We start from the raw sequence: 19,615 nt of genomic DNA on the forward strand, positions 1-19,615 counted from the left end.
CAGTGGACAAGGGAACAAAAAAAAGAGCATATACTGGAACGACTCTCTGCGTGGAAAGCACAAGAGGGAGTAAAGCAGGACTCAAGTCTGGCTTGCGATCACATTCTTAGTATGCCAACAGACACAAACGTACAGAGTGTTTTGGCAGTGGTTCTGCACAGGTTTAAACACCTAACTGTTATGCGTTAATGCCACATTTTCCTAAAACATGAATACATTACACTAGTCTGACTTCTGCTGGACATTGCTTGCCATTACAACTACACTTCATTGAGCCTGTCACATACATATTTGGATAACCATTCCCTCTTTTTCTAATTAGATGAAAATATATTCATGAGTGAAAAAAAGCTGGCTATAATTACACACACTTGCTGCCCAGTAACGTTTTATTTCACAACAGTGCGTCTATGCTACAGTGCAATAAAAACAAAATAGCAAGCTACCAACTGTGCTCCGATAGCCTTTATTTAATCTATTTACAAAGAATACAAAACTCTCCTCCTTGAGCTTCGATGAACTCAGCATGTACACTTAGTTAATGATATTTCATTGAAACAAGAAAAACACACATCAGGCACAACAGGAAGGATGGCTGCTGCACTAGGAGACACCTTGAGAAACAAACTATGAAATGTTGAGTTGATCATTTCATTTGTGGTGCAGTTTCGTCCAATTGGCAGCTTCTTTGCGTCCTTGTTTCAACCCCTGTAAAGAGAAGATGTTAATATAGCTTTCCTTTTAAAATCAAGGACTCCCACGTATGATGCCGCAGGAGACATTTGATGAAAAGGCTCTTCTAGCCAAGAACAGCGAAAATTGAGTAATTTAAGAGTCCAAATTACCATACACACCCACCGCTTTTCACTACATAATGCAAGAGACTGAACCTGTAAATACAAGCTGTAAATCCCTTTTATAGCCTTAATGAATCAGTCAGCTTCTGTGTACATACCAAGTAGTATCCCGTGTGATATCCACTCATGTACCAGGAGATGAGCACGCTGCCCAAAGCCTCGTCATCCACCATGTCAGGGCTCATAGGCGGAGGTGGAGGGATCATCTGAGGCAGAGAGAGTGAGATCACAATGCAGATGCTGCAAGCTGATAATATATGTTGTGTATCAATAACACGCCAAATTGACAGGCGTTTCTCAATTTACCAGCTGAGTGAGTAAATGTGTGCTTTTAACATCTTGATTGCATACCCAATAGCTAAAATAAAACAGTATTTGCTGCAGCTTTTGCATTTCTAATTAGTGTACAGGAATATTTTCCAACTCACTGGTGGACCAAAAGGCATCATGGGAGGCCAGGGAGGAGGTACAGGCCCGTGAGCACCAGATCGTCTGCTTCCTCCCTGGTAGAACAAAACAAAAAGGAGTTGAAAACAACACACTGTGAACTCATTTTGTTTAAATGGGAGGTTAATGGCTCAAACATCCCTCTCTACAGTGAACTATACCCGACATTAAATAAGTGCAGTCTGAGGCTCATTCCGTTCTTGTAATCTCACTAACTTCCATATATATAAAACATATTTTACTATTCCTCTTTTTATGACTTTATACAGAATTACATCAACACAGAGGCTAGACCTATTAACATAAATGCCAGTTAAATTCATTGCAATCCAATACAATCTCCCGGCCATGAATGCCAACTCTGAGAGGTTGTTGTTTATATTCTAGTTTTATTGTTCACATTGTAAACAGTTTGTTTATATTTCCTTTTATTATTCATTTCGCTGAGCTACCATTTGAACCTTTTAAACTCAAGAAATATGTTTGAAAGTAGTCTATTACCAGTTAATTTTGTTTGCTGACTTATAAGGAAAGGAGATAAGGGATCTTTCTTCTTACCTGTTTGAAAGCATGCATGGGAGGTGGGCCTTGAGGAAACCCAGGGAAACCAGGAGCCCACACAGGAGGAGGTTCTCTGTGGGCCTTGGACTTCTGGGGTTTACTGTGTGGCTGTTGTTTGTGATGGATTGGTGTGGTTGACCTGTCACTTTCCTCTGTGGATGATTCTGCCTCCTTTACCTGAATTGCAGAGACGTGTTACTTTAACCTTAATTTGTCACTTTACTTTTATACCTTGGAGACTACACATTTCTAAAATTGCTGAATAAATATTCATGTTTTTCTTCCAGAGGGTAAAGGCAAAAACTGAACAAAATAATATGAGGTTATCTAAATTAATCTACAATCCATATTAAATGCAAGTGATTTACTAATTACAACTTGGATTGATGACACAGTGACATAGCAATTTGTTATGATCATTAAATTCCAGGATTTGGATAAAAATCCAGTAATATAATAATAACTGATCTCATCTGTCAGTTATTATCTACTATTGTGTTCAGTCTATAGTGGCCAAATAAAAACAAACGTAAAAAACAACAGCACGTCAAAGGTAACATGTTTGTTACTTAGTTTTCCTTTTACTCACATGCTGTTAATTTTGTTCTCTCATTTGCGGTGTGTATATTTGCAGAGTGGATAACATAACCTTGGGTGGACTGTATTAGACAGATGCTGCCTGTCTCCATTGAGTAAAAGGAGAATACCAGGTTTGTGTTAGCTAATTTCCAGATGATCATTTTATGAAAAATGACTAGCTCCTGTTCACAGTAAGCAAAATATAAAGTTGGGGAGCCATCTACAAATTGAGGATGCGATGTACATCACCATTAACCTGTTAAATAAAGAGGTAATCATATAAAAATAAGTAAAATCTAATAAAATACACAACATATATTACATTTCACGAATATAAATAAAATAATGTACTTGCACTGCTTTACCTTGGTATTTGTTTCTTCATCACCCTCAGAGATCTCCGACAGTAAGTCTTCAAGGTTCTGCTCCTCCTCGTTGCCGTATTCTGTATAAACAACTACACAAGTGCCCCTCTTCTCGTCTATCAAGGAGATAGTGGCTGCATAGAGCTGGCCATCCTCCGACCAGTATGCACTGCACGAGTCCCCAACCTGCCACTGTGACACAACACAACAAAGTGTAACCATGACTATAACCGTACTATTTTGGTTGTCTTCCTGTCTGAAGGTAACCAAATCTAGAATCACAAATAGGGTGAACCAACCCGGAAGTTAGATCAATGCAATGTGTTGCCTTATGTGTTCAAATGTCTATGATGTTGATTTCAATGCTGTCATTGAGACACCTAGAAACTGTCAGTAAAATTGCTGAACAATAAGCCTCACTCCTGTATATTCATCTGTATTCTTAAATTCCCGTTACGCACCTCTTTGTCTGGGGGTGCATTCGCTCTTTTCCTGCTCTGGTTATTTTTGTTGTTCTTGCGTTTCTTTCCGGGTAGGTTTTTCTTGGAGTCCTCCGGCTCATCTTCACCCTTGAGGGCAGTCTGGCACACAAATCAAGAGCAGAGCATGAGTGGGAAAGGCAAACATAAACGTTTTGCATGCACATACACTGCAAGGCACATGTTTTACCTTGAATGATGCAACAGCCTTGTCATACGCCTTTATCAATGCTGTGTCATCCCATATATCCGAATCGTCACTCTGGAAAAGAGAACAGATTAAGTGCCTCTGCAAATGAAAGACGCACGTTTTCACATGCATGACAGAAAATATGCAAAGTCATTGTGTACTCTTGCTCTTCATTTTATCTATTTATCTATTTTACAGTGAGCGAAGTGAATTTTTTGCAGCTGAACTGACGCCTGACCCTAGACCTGTCATGTTTATCATTGCACTGTGGAGGGGATGCTACAGTAAGTGCAGCATCTATGAGCAGCTAAAGCTAACTCCCGAGATGCCTCTCCAACACATTGCATACTATCATGGCAATACCTCGACTACAGCAACACCTCAGGTGTACTGAGGATTTCTGGTTTCCATTTTAACTATTGCTTTTGTCTTTGTTACCCGACTAAGCAGAAGTCAGCGCTGGTTTGTAGCTTAGCTTCCTAGCTCAACAAACCAACCAAACATATATAGCGTAACACAAAGGTTCGCGTGGGTTGTCATATTAACCTCACTAGCGCGTCACAACCAACCTGTCCACCTCCACGTGAGAACAACACGTCTTTGCATCCATTCGCCATGTGTAGATGTGTAAAAGTCACCGCTCACTGCTAATTGCTACACAAACTAATGAGCAACGTGCGTCGGAAATGGTGACGTAGAATAGAGAGCTTGACGTATATTTCCTGCGACTTAGTGGTTGGCTTGGCAACAAGAGTAACGCTAGCTAGGTTAGCTTAGTTAGTCGTTGACCAAAAGAGACGGTTGTGTCTTATTGTCGAAGATGATCGATTCCTCACTAAATTCTTTGGGTGCAAAAGTTGTCGTCGCTGCATCCAGCGATGAGAATCACCCACCAGAAAACATCACTGACGGGTAAGTGTTAAATTAACGCTGTTTGTTTGTGAAATAACGCCAATGTTTTGTGAAAGTTGATGCCAGGTGTTCATTGTATTTCTACTGAATCTCAAACACATTGGATCAACGTTTGTTTGTCCCCTTTCACTCAGAAACACGAGCACGTTTTGGATGTCCACCGGGATGTTTCCTCAAGAGTTCATCATTCGCTTCGCTGAATCCACGCAGATCTCTGCTGTGACAGTGGACAGCTATAACGGTATGAGGCTGGGACAGTGTCACACATACTGTTACTGTCAAATTAATTGTTTGAGTATTATTGTCTGTACTGTAAACACAGGTGGAGTAATTTTGAGATTTGAGATTAACTCAAGAAATTTTCTGGGACTCTGGGAAGTTTTTTTTAATTATTTTTGATCAGAAGTGTTTGTAATCATAAGTAAAGATGTGTTTTATAGTATGACCAGTTGAGAAACACTATGCATTAATTTCCTCAAACTCCTTGTTTATAGATGTGAATTAAACTTGTATTTACATTGTTAAAATCACAAAATATATTGGACAAGACATTTGAAGCAGGAACAACATGAATGGAATAAATGTACATTAAAAGAAGACATCTACAAGCTAGCGGAGTCTATATCCATGCTGCCGACACCGAGTGCTGTGCTTTGAGCTAGAAGCTAACGCCAGCATGCTAACATGCTCAGTTATGCTCACAATACCAATGCTAACATGCTTCAGGTATGGTGTTGTTAGTTTAAAGCAAACATGTGCTAATTAGCAATAAACACAAGCAAGAAAAGGATCACCAAAGTCATGAGGATACATCGTTTGGGAACCATGAATGTGTGTTGAAAATGGCATTGCAATCCATCCAATAGTTGTTGAGACATTTCAGTCTGGACTAAAGTGGTGGACAATAGAGCCAAGCTAGCCCGATGATATAGCATATAAAGTGTAATTAGCAATTTCAACACGCTCATTGCAAAAATAAATCTGTTTCTAGGCAGTAGTGACAGACCAACATTTTCACAATTTGTCTTTTTTTCTTTGCTAAAACCTAGTTTGTCAAAACCTTTTATGGATATCTGGTTGTGTTTTTTTCTCTTGCAGTCAAACATCTAAAGATAGAAAAGAACACCTCACCAAATGCCTCTCAATTTGAGTCTGTTACAGAGCAAGGTAAGATGAACATCCATCTACAGTATCGTTGGTCAACACATTCGGTTTTAATGCTAAATGTTTAACATTGGTATTAACAAAGTGATGTCTTGTAGAATTTAAACATACAGAGGGACATCTTCAGTCAAACACTATTTTGGTAAGTCGAGTTAAAAAAGCATTATCATGTAAAATATATAAATTCCTAGAGTTAACATATCAAACAACTACTTGTCTTTTTTTTCTATTTTCCAGCTAAATGGAAGCAATGCAACGCACCTTCGTTTTATCATCACTTCGGGATATGATCACTTCGTCTCAGTGCACAGAGTCAGTGTACAAAATGTACAAACTTGATAGTTGTGAATTAAAGCCCTGTGTGTATACGTATATATGGCTTTATGGCATTTTTTGACCAGTGTTCATATGAGTAGACTTCATTGTTATATGCTGTTTAGATAGCACACACACACACAGACATCTTGTCCCTCGTGGCAGACAGCTATCAAACAGTAACTTAGAATCTGATAAGCATATTCCACGAATATTCAATTAATGCATGTCTAAACAAAATGAATGTTATCATCTTAATCTTATCAGTGAGGTTGTAATTGCAGACAAAGCATATGGTTGAAAGCTATGGTGAATTTTGAAATCTCCCCTCAGCGTCTGAAATGAGCTTGAACTCATTTTCTGTGTTTGTGGTTATTTAATGCTATGGATTCACTCACGGGGCTTTTTATTGCACAATCAAATGTTCCTAGCTAATTTCACAAGCTGATAGTTGGCAAAACTTTACAATAGAATAGTTGAATTGTGATGAATGGTAGAATTACTTACAAAGGAAGTTTCTCTCTGTGTGAGAGATAGAGTTAATTAACAAATTTTGAGCAGTTGGGGCTTAAATTGGCATCCGTACAGCCCCCCCCCCCCCCCCCCATGAGCAGAATTTGACATCCCCATAGAAATGGGAATGCAGCTGGGGGGCTGGGCAACCAGATGGTTTCCCAGCCAACCCGAAAGTCTCTAAAGACTGTGGGTCTATTCACACAAAGTACTCCAGCCACCTCCTGTACTTATATCTCTCTCACACACACACACACACACACACACACACACACACACACACACACACACTCACACTCGCACTCAACCTGACTCCTATCTACCTCTATTGCCATTTCAACTTGTCGGTAGCAAAGGGTTCAGCGGTGTGCGAGTACCCTTTGGGACTCCCTCCCCAATTACTTTGCTGACTGTGGAGGAGCTTGGGGATTTGCTGAGGCTGTTTGCTGTAGCTTGGTCTGCATGCAGGGCTCCAAATATACCAATACAAATATGAAATACATGCCTGAATAACCAGCCCCCTGATATTGTAGAGCAACTAATTGCTTAGGGGTATGGCTGGGATATAGCACATTTGAGTATGTGAGTGTGTAATGAGGGCAAGGTAGAAACTGATACAGTGTTATTGACTCATCTATTATTTGCAGATATGGAATATTTATTATAATGTTAGAGGTGAGGGTCGGACCATCAACTGAAGTGCAAACTCCCTTTTCATAGGAGAACAATTATATATTTTTCCACAGTTAATATTGTCAATTTATTACATTTGTTTGCTGTGAATATTTAAGCAGAGATGGCTATTTTGCATGTTGAACAGGTTTGCAAACGCGCCTCCCCATTACTAATGAATTCAGGCCCTTTTGTGCTTGACTGTCAGCCGATCAGGAGAATCACAGCAGGATATGAGTGCATTATTATCATGTCACTGCAGGGCAGGGCTAAATTATCACCCCATGTCTTCTGACGCCTGCCTAACTGCTTCCCAATCGCACAGAGGCATCTGCTGGACTAAAACTCTGTATGTTCAGCTGAGTCCATACAAAGAGATGTATATCATTACCTTTGCAAAACCCCAAAATGGTTGATTTTTGAAAAAGATGAATAAAATTGAAAGCTTGAATTAAGTAAAAGTTATAATGTGCCATTAAAACCCCCTTTTTCATCTATTCTGCTGGTAAAGCACACTAAAGCACATGACAACATTGCAGCAAGGATCTGTGTTTATTGTATACAATCATATAACCTTCTGTGATGTTTCTTGTACGGTTACTTTGAGTAAGGAATCCCATCATCCAGTCGCCTCTGTTGTTTTCTTTCATGTCAAACCAGCAACTTTGAATTTCTTGTTATCTTTTGGTCCTCCATTCATGTCAGTGACGGAGCCATGCGTACTGACAATGGGCTTTAATTTGATTTCAGTTTTGATTTGGTCCAATCTGCTTTGTAATGACAGAAGATGAGCTGGAAAGAGCTGCTGGATGAGGACGGAAACACTATGAAGGCAGAAATTAGATGATTTGGCGGGGTAGGAAAACAATCTTCTCATTATTTAAGTCCAAAGGGAATGGAGAATGACAATGAGGGATTGACAAAGAGCGCAGTTGACGACTGCTTTGAATATATATCAATAGCATTCATATTTATTTATAAATCCAGCATTTGCTTGTGAAGTTGTGCAATAAAAGGGTAGTTTGACAAACCTCATTTTTCAGAATCTAATACCTCTAAATATTTATAGCCGCAGTAATGTCTATTGTGATGTGGTGTACTCAATCAAAAGTATTCACCCATGAACCTTTCAAGTGCAGGCAGTTTTAGCAATGATTAAAAGCCAACATAAAGCAGATTAATATGCCTGTTGATGTTTGAACACAGATGGATCGGACCGTCGTGTTTCTCTGGCAAAAAGAGCCTCAGTGAACAATATTGTTCCTGAGATCGATGTTAAATTCTTGTTTAGATAAACAGAGTTTTAGAATACAGCAAAGTAAAATAGCAAAAGTGTAAGTACGAGCACTGATGGCAGACATTTGCTGATTTTTAAATCACCTGTGTTTGCACCCTAGCATGTTTGTTGGTACTGATTTCCTATGATATCCCCCTCTGTTTCACTGAGGCTTTTTTTACCCAAAGATGTACAAGAGTTTCATTTCATCAATTGAATTCCAAGAATGTTTCACCAGAGCCATAGCTGCACTATCAACCGTCCTTTTGCTGTTTCCCTATTTGACCACTTCTCTGTGCTAAGGACCAGAGTAAGGGCTGTAAAACACTTTTGAGTTTGAGTGCCCTCGGTTACAGCACCTCACCTCATAGTTCCATTTGGTCTGTCTGCCTCCAAATCTCTCCCGACCTGATGTGGTAATGTAATGTAATGGTGGGTAGCTGAGCAATCTCAAGCAGCCTCATTATAGAGATTGCCACACATTCTTGACCAGCGCAGTGTGTGCACATATTTCTGCCTGGTAGTCTATGTGAGCCCCTGAGTATTGAGTGGGTGGAGTAGTTAAACTTTTGCTTCACAAACTACTTTGCCCTTGTGGGAAGTGGAATAGCTCCAAAATAGCAGCGCCAAATGTCCAAGTGGAACAGTGCCAGCTAACTCTCACAAAGTTAGATGAACAATGTAGGGGGAGAGATAGACAATACCAGGAGATTACCCTTTTTCCCTTTGTTTTTCTCTTAAAATATTTGTATTATTGTATTCTGTGCAGCATCGTTTAATCTCTTTCTCTCTCTCCAAACCCACGCAGAACAGAAAGTGAATCCCAAAATTTGCATTTGCCCTTGGTCAGAGGTGTTCTCTGGTGTATATGTTGTATTATGTGCATTTCTGTATCAGGAACGAACAGGTCCAAGGCATAAGGTTTGCTTTAACAAAGTGCTGGTTTCATGCACACTCAGACAATGCAGTAACACCGTCCACCTATTCATAGTGTCCGTCATCGACACAGCAAGCCTGAATTTATAATGAAATATTACGTCAGTGATATATCTGTTCAGCGGAGTGATGGTTGTCGTATGAGTGGTATTAGGATCTATCATGGCACCTGAATTGACACATGTGATGGCACTGCTTTGCAGAATCAATTTACTGTGTCGTTGAAAATGTTCTCAGTAACAGAAAGTTTGAGTTCATCCAGAGAATGACGAAAACATACAGATGATATAATAAAATATATCTACTGCAGTACAGTGCATATTGAGTTCACTTTTCACCGTTGATTTGAATTGAATGAAAATACATTATTTTAACATGTATTTTGAAGTGCGAAACACTTTTACATTGGTGGAAATAACAAATATTCATAAGACTTGTGAATTGCTTTGAAATGACTCATAAAATGGTTTTGAACAGTTTTTCATGCACAAACCCTCTAACAATGGACAGTGTGGGAGCAAACAGTAACATGGATGTACAAGGCAAAGTCTATCAAGGTTCAGGACCCCAGACACACAGATGATAAATCACTGCCATTTGCCATGCTGGAAGGGACAGATGTTAAGCCACTATCATGCTTCTCATGTGTTACTTACCACCAGTAATTAATCATGATTAATCAAATAAATCAGCTTTCACTGAGCAACTAATAAATGGTGTTTTAACTACAAACGTGTGCACGATTTGAACTAGTGATCCTGATAGACAACATGGTAAAAAACAATCTAATTTGAACATTAAATAACTTCGTATTTACTTTTAAACAAGTACTAACAGTGTCCTCACAAAGTTTTTTTGTGACCTGGAAACAAAATACACAAGATTGTGCACATTCTATTAAATAACCCTTGTAAAACACTAATTAGCAGTGAAACATTTCCTGCAGTTATAATATCATAAATATCTGTGGTGAAAAAATAGTCAAGTGCCCGGCTCACTTTTACTGAACGTGTGTGAGTGCTTCCATTAAATCTCTGTTGCAATAACGTCGTCGTACGTTTGTAACCCTGAGCTGTAGTTGATATCCATGCCGAGCTCTGTCCGGCTCTCCAGTTCAGCGGTCAGTTCCTTCAGGATCCTCTCCAGGTCCTGGTTCTTCTTGTGCATCTGCAGGTAGTTGATCTGGAGCTGCTTCTGGTACTTGAGGACCCTGTCTTTCTCCTTGTTCCACGTTAGTCTCTCCTGCTCAAAGCTGTTAGCCAGCCTCTCCTGTGTGTCCTTCTCCTCCCTGAGCTGCTGCTTCAGTCTCTCCACTTCTCTCTGGAGTGATTCTGTGGCAATGTGTCCGCTGCTGTCCTCCTCATGGCCCTGGGCGGGGTTGTCAGAGCCTTGGATTAGTCTTTCCAAGGCCTGGGTCTGGGCATGGGCCTCGAGTTGCAAACTATGCCTCAGCCTCCGCTCTTTGGCCATGGCAAGATCCTGTTTCATTCCCTGAATGTCTTCCTCCAGTTTGCCCACTTTCTCTCTCAGCAAATCCGCCTCATTCTTCTTGCGCTGAAGTTCATTTTGGCACACCTTAATTAAAAATGGAAACTTTTCAGACACTGGCAGCAATTAAGCAGACTATTTTGCTTGCTGTAACAGGGTCTAATCAAATGAAGTGTACAATAAGCTCACTTATTTAGACTGTGATTATATAAGTCTGCTAAAACATGGACATGGAAAACACTCTGAAGGTCACAGTTGAGTGTAGCACTAGCACATAATAGCAGGTATCTCTGTGCTCAGTGCTTTGATCTTATTAGCACTCCGCATCATTTTATTCCCACGTCCTTATTTGAATGCCATGCTGGAATGAATTGCCATTGAATCATGAACTGACTGACCTCAACCTCTATGGTGCGAGAGCGCAGTTTGTCATCATGGTCTTTATTCTGTCTCTCGAGTATCTCCATCTTTGCTGTGTTCTCCTTCAGTGATGCTCTGAAGCAAACTATCTCGTTTAGCTTGCGGCGGACGTCTGCCTGGCAGTCTCTCAGTTGCTGCTTCAACAGTGAGATCTCCCCAGTCTTCTGGCACACCTACATTCATACAGGGACAATTATGAAGATGAACCAGTCAGAGTAATAATGTGTATGACATACCTCACACTGGCAGTTAAAGGAAAAAAAAATCAACGGATACTGTTAATTATGTGCAAGGCTTCCTATACTGTATATTTTTACAATTATGGATTTTGTTCATCCCCCATAATGATACCACCCAGCACAGTGACACTGAGATGCAGAATATTTGGTCATTAATGGCATGAAGGACAGTAAGTATTAGTGACTTATATTCCGTTGTAAAATATAATATGACGATAGAATTCATGAACGCTACTTTTTTTTACGTAATTCCAAAAGCAAGCTAAATATTTAAATAACTGAAACAATCTGCAGGCTGCTCAACCGGCTGTAAACGCAGCATTGATATATTATCAGCATACACATAAATGCATTGTTGGTAGAGGTGTTAACAAACAGTTTCCTCTTTGGATCCAGCAGACACGGATCAAACAGTTGTTCCAAAATAGCTGCAAACGGGTCTGACGAGAGCGCTGATACTGAACCTAAACAGTAGAGTTGCGGGCCATAAAACCAAAACAATGAGCTGAAAGATACTAAAAAGCTCAATTGGGTTGAGGAGAACTGCAGAGTTGGTGATTATTCTCTGTAGGTTCATCCCTTCAAGAGGTCTCTTTCACATTACACGCAGTCATTTCAACCATTGGTTATATAAAAAAATCTATTATATGAACACTTTTATGATGGACTTCTGTTTCTTATTATGCATAGTGGTGGATTTTTCATCCAGTGATAGAAGAGCATTATGTTCCCACACCTCCCCAGCAGCCTTCAAGGTTGTACCAGATTGTATTCTATGCTACAAGCTTTCAAACCCAACTGATTTCGCTCGACTCATGACTCACCTCCCATTGAGTTTCCTCCAGTGTCGGAGCGAGCTGTGTGCTCTCTGTCGCATAAGTCCTGAGTCTGAGTTCAATAAGATCCTTCTCCCGGGTTAGCTTTGAGACATCATTCTGAAGCCTCTCCTTCTCCACCTGTACAAGAGTTAATTTATCATTTCACTCATTAAGGTGTGGAATCTTTATGCTTCTGCTACTGCTTTTTTTCTCAAATGAAATGAAGGTATAATACTGTATTTTAAAGCGAAAATTCACCACCTTTTATGTGTACAATCAGTTTTGATGGTAAATGTAGTCGATTGAGGCAATATATTCCTCAGTTCGGAGCGTCAAAATCCGTCATTTGATGTGAAAGTGACATAGTTGTATATGCAAGGAAGTATTACAGGCTATTTCAGCATGGATTTCTTGTCTTCGGCAGGGGGCGCACATGCTCTAGATAGCGCTCAAAATAAGAACTTCCTTGTTCTCTTCTCTAGTTTTGCAAACAAGCTACGTTTCCAAAAACGTGTTTTGGCTGACTCGGATATTCAGCCGTAATCATTCAAGCCAGAGTATAAGGCCGAAGAAATGCAGCGGAGAGAGGCCGAGGCTATAGCTGCGGCTGCATTAGCCATGCAAGAGGATATGGCAGGCGGGAACCCTCCGGGTATCAGAAGCTTGTTCTCAATGCACATGTAGGCTCTGTCGGCATGGCTCCTCAAGCAGGAGAACTCAGCTTCTTCGGTCAATATAGCACGCAATTGAGGAATTTATTGCTTCAATTGACTACACTTGCCATTGATAATGATTGGACATCCACATAAAAAGGTACCAAATGTTCCCTTTAATTCATAGAAACGGGGGGAAGTGTCGTTGGGATGAAGATGAACCAGAAATCAGGGGTACAAGAAAGAAAAGAGGATGTGTGCCGACCTGGAGCTGGCTGACCTGCAGCTGGAGTGCTTGCTGGGTTTTTGCGGCCATTTGGGAGACTTGGCGTAGCTTTGTGGAGCAGCGCTGCTTCAGCCCCTCCATCTCCTCAGCACAGTACCTTTGTCTTTCCTCAAACAGCTGGCACGTGTCTGCTTCCTTGTCTTCAAAACCCACCTATTGTACGGTGAAGATATCACAGTAAAAAAATATCACAGTTGTAGAGTCTAACTACTGATAAAGAGGCACTGATCTTGATTATGAACGCATGCTGTTTCTTTTAGTAAAGTGACAGCTTGATACCTGTAGCTCCTGCAGTTCAGTCTCTCTCTCCAGCAGCCTTTGTTCCAAACGTTCAATCAGTGACTCATCTGTGGTAATGGGGGAGCGAATCCCACCTGCAGTTTCACAGAGAGCTCTTGGCTCATCTGCAGAAAGCGGGGAGCCAGCATCCCCATTAGCCTTCGATGCCAACACTCCGCAGTTTAAACCAGCCCTGTAGCTACAGTCAAGGTTAGTGCTATTACCGTTGACCCATGGAGGGAAATTGGGTTGTACTCCCTTGCTGAGGCTGTTTGCAGGAGCTGAGCTGCCATCACTGTGACTGACAGGGCCCGTGGAAGCACTAAGACTGCCGCTGGTGCTGTGGGTGGGCAGGCTAGACATAGAGTTACGTCCAGAGTCGGAGAGAGTCCCTAAAAGGAAAAGAAAAGGCATTTTACGTTAGTGTAATCTGAAGTTCAACTTGTAATAATCTAATTTTAAAGCCTCCGTTTATCAATATGATATGGATAAAGACCTGAGAAGGTGTCTTGCTTGTGTCTGTTATCGGGGCTCCTTGCTTTCTCCAGAGGACAAAGGATGTCCAGGCCGTTGTGGCCTGTCTCCGTGGAGGATGTACTCCTGGGAATCACAGGCTTGAAGGCATTGGAACGCACCAATGACTTCTCAGCAGAGGTCTAGAAGAGTGAAATGACACATCGTCAGGGGTGCTCTTCCCAATTTTTGATTTTATATTCAGTGGCTCCTCTTAGCTTATACTGGGAGTACAAAGAGCCAAAGATGAGTCACATTCTGAAACTTGAAAATCATAATGACTGGCTTTCACAGAGATAAATACTGTCACATAGTGGAAGTCTGTACAAATGAAAGGGATAGATTTGTCTTTTTTATCAAGTCTTTTCATATTAGAAATAGAACCACTGAAGTGTGCAGGATTGCTTCACTACAAGTTGGCAGTATTAAAAGCCAGTAGTTGCAAGTAAAATTCACTAGACTGTCATAAAAGAGAAAACTAATTTCAAAGATGAACTTATACTCCGCCTGCCCCATCTGTGCTGTCCAAGAATGTCACCAGCAGTACCCTACTTCCCCTCCTCTCTGTCCTCCTCTCCTCCCCTCTGCATCCCACATCTCTCCCCCATGTGCTGTCTGAGGGAAGATGAATAGCCCTTCTCTATGATATTAATAATATGAGCTACTGCTGAAGTGTAAGAGGTAAAGCTTGTGAGCTCAGCATTCCTTCTCACTGACTTCATGACTGGGATGCCTTTCCTAATTTTTTTTTTCTCTCTTTCTATTCCTCAAACTCTCGTTGGCCCCCGATCTCTCTCTCTCTCTCTCTCTCTCTCTCTCTTTTCTCTCTTATTTTCTGCTCTATCTCTTATAAAGCTGCTTCCTATTCCTCTCCTTTCTCAGCCTCCTGCCCCCGAGGAATAAAGACCAATTGAAGGAGACTCCATTTGCCTATGTATTCTTGGCACAGAAATGACTTCACTGAGAAGATCAAGGCATTCTTAGGTCATTAATCTGGGAGGGGGTGATTAATAAACTGGGAAGGTCCAACACAGGTTGTGAGGAATGGTTGCTACCAATTAAACTACCTGCGGTGCATGTTTTATCCTCAACTTCACTGAGAGGCTTTCAAAGTCTTTTGCAGTTCTGCCACACGACTTCTAAATGTTTGTAAGAATAACCATAACTGTTCCAGTCAAGTAAAGCACAGCAGAGCTCAATTTGATGAGGCAATGAAAATGGACATGAAATCATAATCTCAGTTAATATCTGATATATCTATTAAGTGTTGGTTTTGTACAGTATAAACAAATACAACAGTTGCTGGCAGGTTAATTGTGTTACCTTTGCAGAGAGCCAGGCTAGCTGTTTCCCCCTGTTTCCAGTCTTTATGCTAAGCTAAGCTAACCCTCTGCTGGCTTCAGCTACACATTTACTGTACAAATGTAAGTTTGTCATTAATCTTCTCAAACAACACGTGACAGGAAAGCAATTATAGATATTTCCCCAAAATGCTGTACTTTTACTTTAAATTCTAATTGTACCATTTAAGTGAAGCACGAGAGCGGAAACATTGGACATTTTGCTCACCCTGTCAGTCATTTTTCCTGGCATGAGCAGCAGTTTGGGTTGCAGTCGCCCATCTGATTCCCCATCTCTGTTCTTTCCACCTGCATTATCTTCCATTGATGCCCCTCTATGGTGTACTGACCTCGGTTTATGGCTCACCTTATAGGGAACAGGATACACATGTTATGATTTGTAACTGCATATATGTGCAATATATTTCTTACGAACTAAGATGATAGTTTTAATGTCATCGGATGGCACATACTTTGATGTAAAAGAAATCTTCACTTCGACCTGACCGGGAGTGCGACAGGCCTTTAGGGGGCTGAGTGGTGGGCGAGGAGCCCTGAGTGAAGCCGCACTTCAGTAGCTCGTCAAGGCTGCAACCTCCACTCTTTCTACGAGGACTTATTCCCTTTTTTAACCTATGTTCAGATGCCTGGCAGTGTTTACTGTTAAGGCTGTTGCTGTTGACGAGGCTGCTGACGCTGCCCATGGTCCTGCAGGCATAGGTGAGGGGAGGGTGTGGCTGAAGTCCAGGAGGTCAAGTTACACAGAAGTGAAGGGAAGAACCAGCTCATGACCCCAGAAAGATACTGTCAATGGCTCCATCTACAAGAAAGGGATAGTACACATTAAACACAGAGAATATTAGCTGTTGATCCTTAAACAGAAGATTTTTTTCATGAAAAGAACAAAAACAATGTCATAGTGTCATCTGATGCTGTTTTAGTGTTGTTAAGTTATATTGTTTCCTGTTCAGTCCAAATATGCAGTGTTGAAGCAGGTGTGTAGACATTTGCAAAACAAACAAGGCAAAAAAAAAAAATCCATCTTGGCACTCTGCCTGGCTTTGTGTGTCTAGATTTATGGCTGGGCCGTTGAATTCAACAAAAACCCCTTTGGGTGCCCTTCCTCTAAACAAACTGGCAATTGGGCTACTTACAGACTACTCAACACTTGGATGGTGCTGCCATCTGAGTAACACTATACAAACATTTTGGATTTGCTATTTTACTTAAACACAGTATGACCACACATAAATATTGACTTTTATTAATGTGATTGGCTCGAATTATGAAATAACAATGAGATTAAGAACACAACACGACTGGATATATGTTGTTGACATTCTCACTTATAATACAAGGACATTTATCCACAGAGGTACTAGTGATGCTCTCTATTTGCTATCCCCCCCCCCCCCCCCTTTTAAAGACAACCGGACCCCAGATGCTGCTAGTCATGATCTCCAACCCACAGGGGAAAAGTAGTGACTTTGTAGCAAAGGGCTCCATACTGACTGATCAGGCCTGTGGGCTCCCCTGACCACCTGGTCCACAGCCTTTAAGCATGTTATAATGTCCACACCAACAAAGCATGGAACTAATGGCCTGCCGTAAGTCACATATTAGTGTACATTGCATTTTGCTTGAGGCTTATTCATGATCATTGGTTGCACGGTGGTGTTTGTAAGGATATGCATAGCTGTCAGTGTTTGTCGATGAGGTGTTTGATGGGAGAGCCGATCGAGGCTGTCACTTATCATCAAAGACAGCAAGTGAGACAAAGTGGGAAAGTTTGAGTGGTTTCTACAGCAGAATAAGACAGCGACAGTGAAGGTGAATATGGGAAAGTAAAGACAACCCTATTGCATGAAGTCATGAAAGAAGCGCATAGCCAGTCTTCCAGCACAGCTTCAGTTTTCCTTTTTCATTGTTTCATTCAGGATGCAATTCAAAATATATTCTAGAAAGTAAACAATCACTGAAAATACTGAGTAATGGTATTGTTAATGTTAAATGAGTACAAAGCAGTCCCCCAGTTAGTACCAGTGATGTAAATGTCTATTCTACTGTGCCTGGATGTCTGCCGCTAAATCTAAACTCCAGTGAAGGCACTATCACTCTCAGATATTAGCATCCACCACTGACATGGGACTGAAGTAATGAAACAATAGATTGTACTTACTGCCAGGTCAATCTAAGCATCCATCTCTAGCAAGGCCCCTGCAGAGTCATCTATCCAGTCCTGGAGAAATTGAACAGGCATGCAGACATGTATATCTGTGCGTGTGTGCCCCTGAATGAACCAGCAGCAAATGCAAACCTCGCACTATCACCACGGCCAGGAGGGTCTGTTAACTGTTCGGTGGAGGGGGTGGGTCTTTCTACATGGCCCGTACCCAGCTTTGCATTATAACTGACATGTAAATTCAACTCTGTGTGGGTGTGGGTGTGTTTTGGGACCTCCTGCTCCCCCGGGGGAGCCAGTGTACAACATGTGCTCCCATAGAACTGGCGTGTGCCGCTCAAGTGATTAACTCCCAGCCTTCACAAAAGATCTTTTACACCCCCCGTGTACCCCCCTCTTCTCCCCACTATCACCCACAGACACCCTCCGTTTGTGCATCGACTTACTGTGTAATAACCATTCATCCTCGCCCCCTCCTTCCCTCCCTCCTTCCATCAGTCCCTCCCTCCGTCCAGCCGTCCCACTCGGTGCCCTGCACCCTCCCTGAACAAACAACACTTCATGTGAAGGAGAAAACAGGCGCTTGCCCTCTCTTTTTTCGCTCTTTGTCTGTTGAAGTGTGCCGCTCTTTGTGTGGACTCTTGTGTGCCGGTTGATGTATTCTCCCCAAACAGCCCAGGACCATATTTGAGTGTTAAATAAATGACTAGTCCTCACAATGAGAAGGCTGAAGAGCTTCGGTTTTATAGTGATTTACCACCATCCTGCCTTTTTGCTCAGACATACACTCACAGACTTTACTCTCTCACACACACACACACTTTTACACATCTACATAAACAACACACACTTTCACACGGTCTCATTGCTGGCGCACAAGTCTCTCTAAGGCAGTAGAGCGTTCATCAACCCACAGAGTACATGACAAAACACCTTGTGGATGAAATACAATCACACATCACGACAGGAAAATATACATGGTACTGTGTTCCAAATGAACAAACAACAACAGAAGAGATATGGCCCCCGAAGCTCTGCTGCTGACAAAACAGGTGTAAATCTTAGAACCCATTTTAGTCACGAGTAAAGGAATACTTTCTCGGAATGTGAAGAAAACAGACAGCTTTACCATGCATCTACAGGTTGAACAGTGCTGATTCATTGATGTCGCACAAAAATCAATTAAGAAATCTGTTTGTTAGAGTAAAACTAATGGGAAGCAGCAGGACCCTCTGCTGTGGGATCGTTTAACATTGCACCAAAGTTTACATCATATTGCATCATATTGACTGAAAGTTTTTACCATGAAGTGTTTTCACAAAGTCTTTTGACCCAGCGTATACATTATCTCTGTAGATCTACCATCATCTTTTTCAGCAGCAGCGCTCACTCATCCTTTCAGCTGACTACCATTGTTCTTCAATTGGTCCAATTCAGCCCCACAAGCCTATTTGACTGGACAATGATCCTGCCATTTCACTTTTATGTTCCCACTCCCTTGCTTGAGAGAATCTGTCAGTTTCACTTCCATTTGATGCAAATATTGAAGTGATTTGAAAGTCTTTTCATTGCTCCATCATTGCAAATCTTAATGAGCAGTACGAATGGTCTGACCATGCGGCTTTTGAGTAGACAGAGTGATTTAAGACCTTTGGTGAGATGGGAACTCTGGTGTGTGGATGCATGCATTCATCTAATCCTATATCTGATTGGCTGCATGTTTTAGTTTTTTTCTGTGTGTGAACAAAAGAGTGTGTGCACTTGTTTGTCGTGTGTCTGTGTGTAAGCAGTGGGTGGTGTGTGTGTGTGTATGAGCGGGGGTGTCGTCCTAGCTTTCGAGCCCCAGCTGACCTGCCTGACACAAAGCCCTGTCCCGCGCAGAACCAGCTGACAATACACCCCAGCCCCCCTCCACACACATGCAGACACAGTCACACATAAAAACACCCTCCGAGGGCATAGCCAATCCATTTCCACAGCCAGTGGAAGGCAGCAGTGTGCTATTAAGGTCCAGGATTTATACCTGGTCTGACAATGACCATGAAACTCTCCTCTGTTCTCACTGTACCTCTACACTGCCACGGTGCCAGATGGCATCTCTTTAATTCTCACTGTCTTTATGGTAATTTTG

General features: G+C 41.5%; 3 protein-coding genes across 4 annotated transcripts; 1 reads left to right on the plus strand and 2 right to left on the minus strand.

Moving 5' to 3' along the window:
- Positions 1–450: 450 nt before the first annotated feature.
- On the minus strand, positions 451–4,196 carry smn1 (survival of motor neuron 1, telomeric). Its single transcript, XM_076104748.1, has 8 exons — positions 4,048–4,196; positions 3,479–3,550; positions 3,271–3,390; positions 2,810–3,001; positions 1,863–2,042; positions 1,286–1,360; positions 956–1,063; positions 451–708 (listed from the first exon to the last, which is right to left on the minus strand). The coding sequence occupies exons 1-8, from the start codon at positions 4,093–4,095 to the stop codon at positions 652–654; spliced, it is 852 nt and encodes a 283-aa protein (XP_075960863.1). The 5' UTR covers positions 4,096–4,196; the 3' UTR covers positions 451–651.
- hspb11 (heat shock protein, alpha-crystallin-related, b11) lies at positions 3,573–5,926 on the plus strand. Its single transcript, XM_076104749.1, has 5 exons — positions 3,573–4,390; positions 4,525–4,631; positions 5,489–5,557; positions 5,653–5,696; positions 5,792–5,926. The coding sequence occupies exons 1-5, from the start codon at positions 4,299–4,301 to the stop codon at positions 5,891–5,893; spliced, it is 414 nt and encodes a 137-aa protein (XP_075960864.1). The 5' UTR covers positions 3,573–4,298; the 3' UTR covers positions 5,894–5,926.
- Positions 5,927–9,459: 3,533 nt separating this feature from the next.
- lzts1 (leucine zipper, putative tumor suppressor 1) lies at positions 9,460–17,645 on the minus strand. Of its 2 annotated transcripts, XM_076104865.1 has the most exons (10): positions 17,482–17,645; positions 15,776–16,122; positions 15,532–15,669; positions 13,946–14,105; positions 13,674–13,841; positions 13,450–13,574; positions 13,150–13,323; positions 12,238–12,369; positions 11,153–11,347; positions 9,460–10,841 (listed from the first exon to the last, which is right to left on the minus strand). In XM_076104865.1, the coding sequence occupies exons 2-10, from the start codon at positions 16,004–16,006 to the stop codon at positions 10,293–10,295; spliced, it is 1,872 nt and encodes a 623-aa protein (XP_075960980.1). In that variant the 5' UTR covers positions 16,007–16,122; positions 17,482–17,645; the 3' UTR covers positions 9,460–10,292. The 2 variants fall into 2 exon arrangements, with proteins under 2 accessions (XP_075960980.1, XP_075960979.1); XM_076104864.1 differs by having other exon boundaries at positions 13,450–13,841.
- Positions 17,646–19,615: the final 1,970 nt, after the last annotated feature.

This window comes from Anarhichas minor, unplaced genomic scaffold (assembly GCF_050575085.1).
Source record: "Anarhichas minor isolate MPS153535 unplaced genomic scaffold, ASM5057508v1 ptg000030l, whole genome shotgun sequence".
Lineage (NCBI taxonomy): Eukaryota > Metazoa > Chordata > Actinopteri > Perciformes > Anarhichadidae > Anarhichas > Anarhichas minor.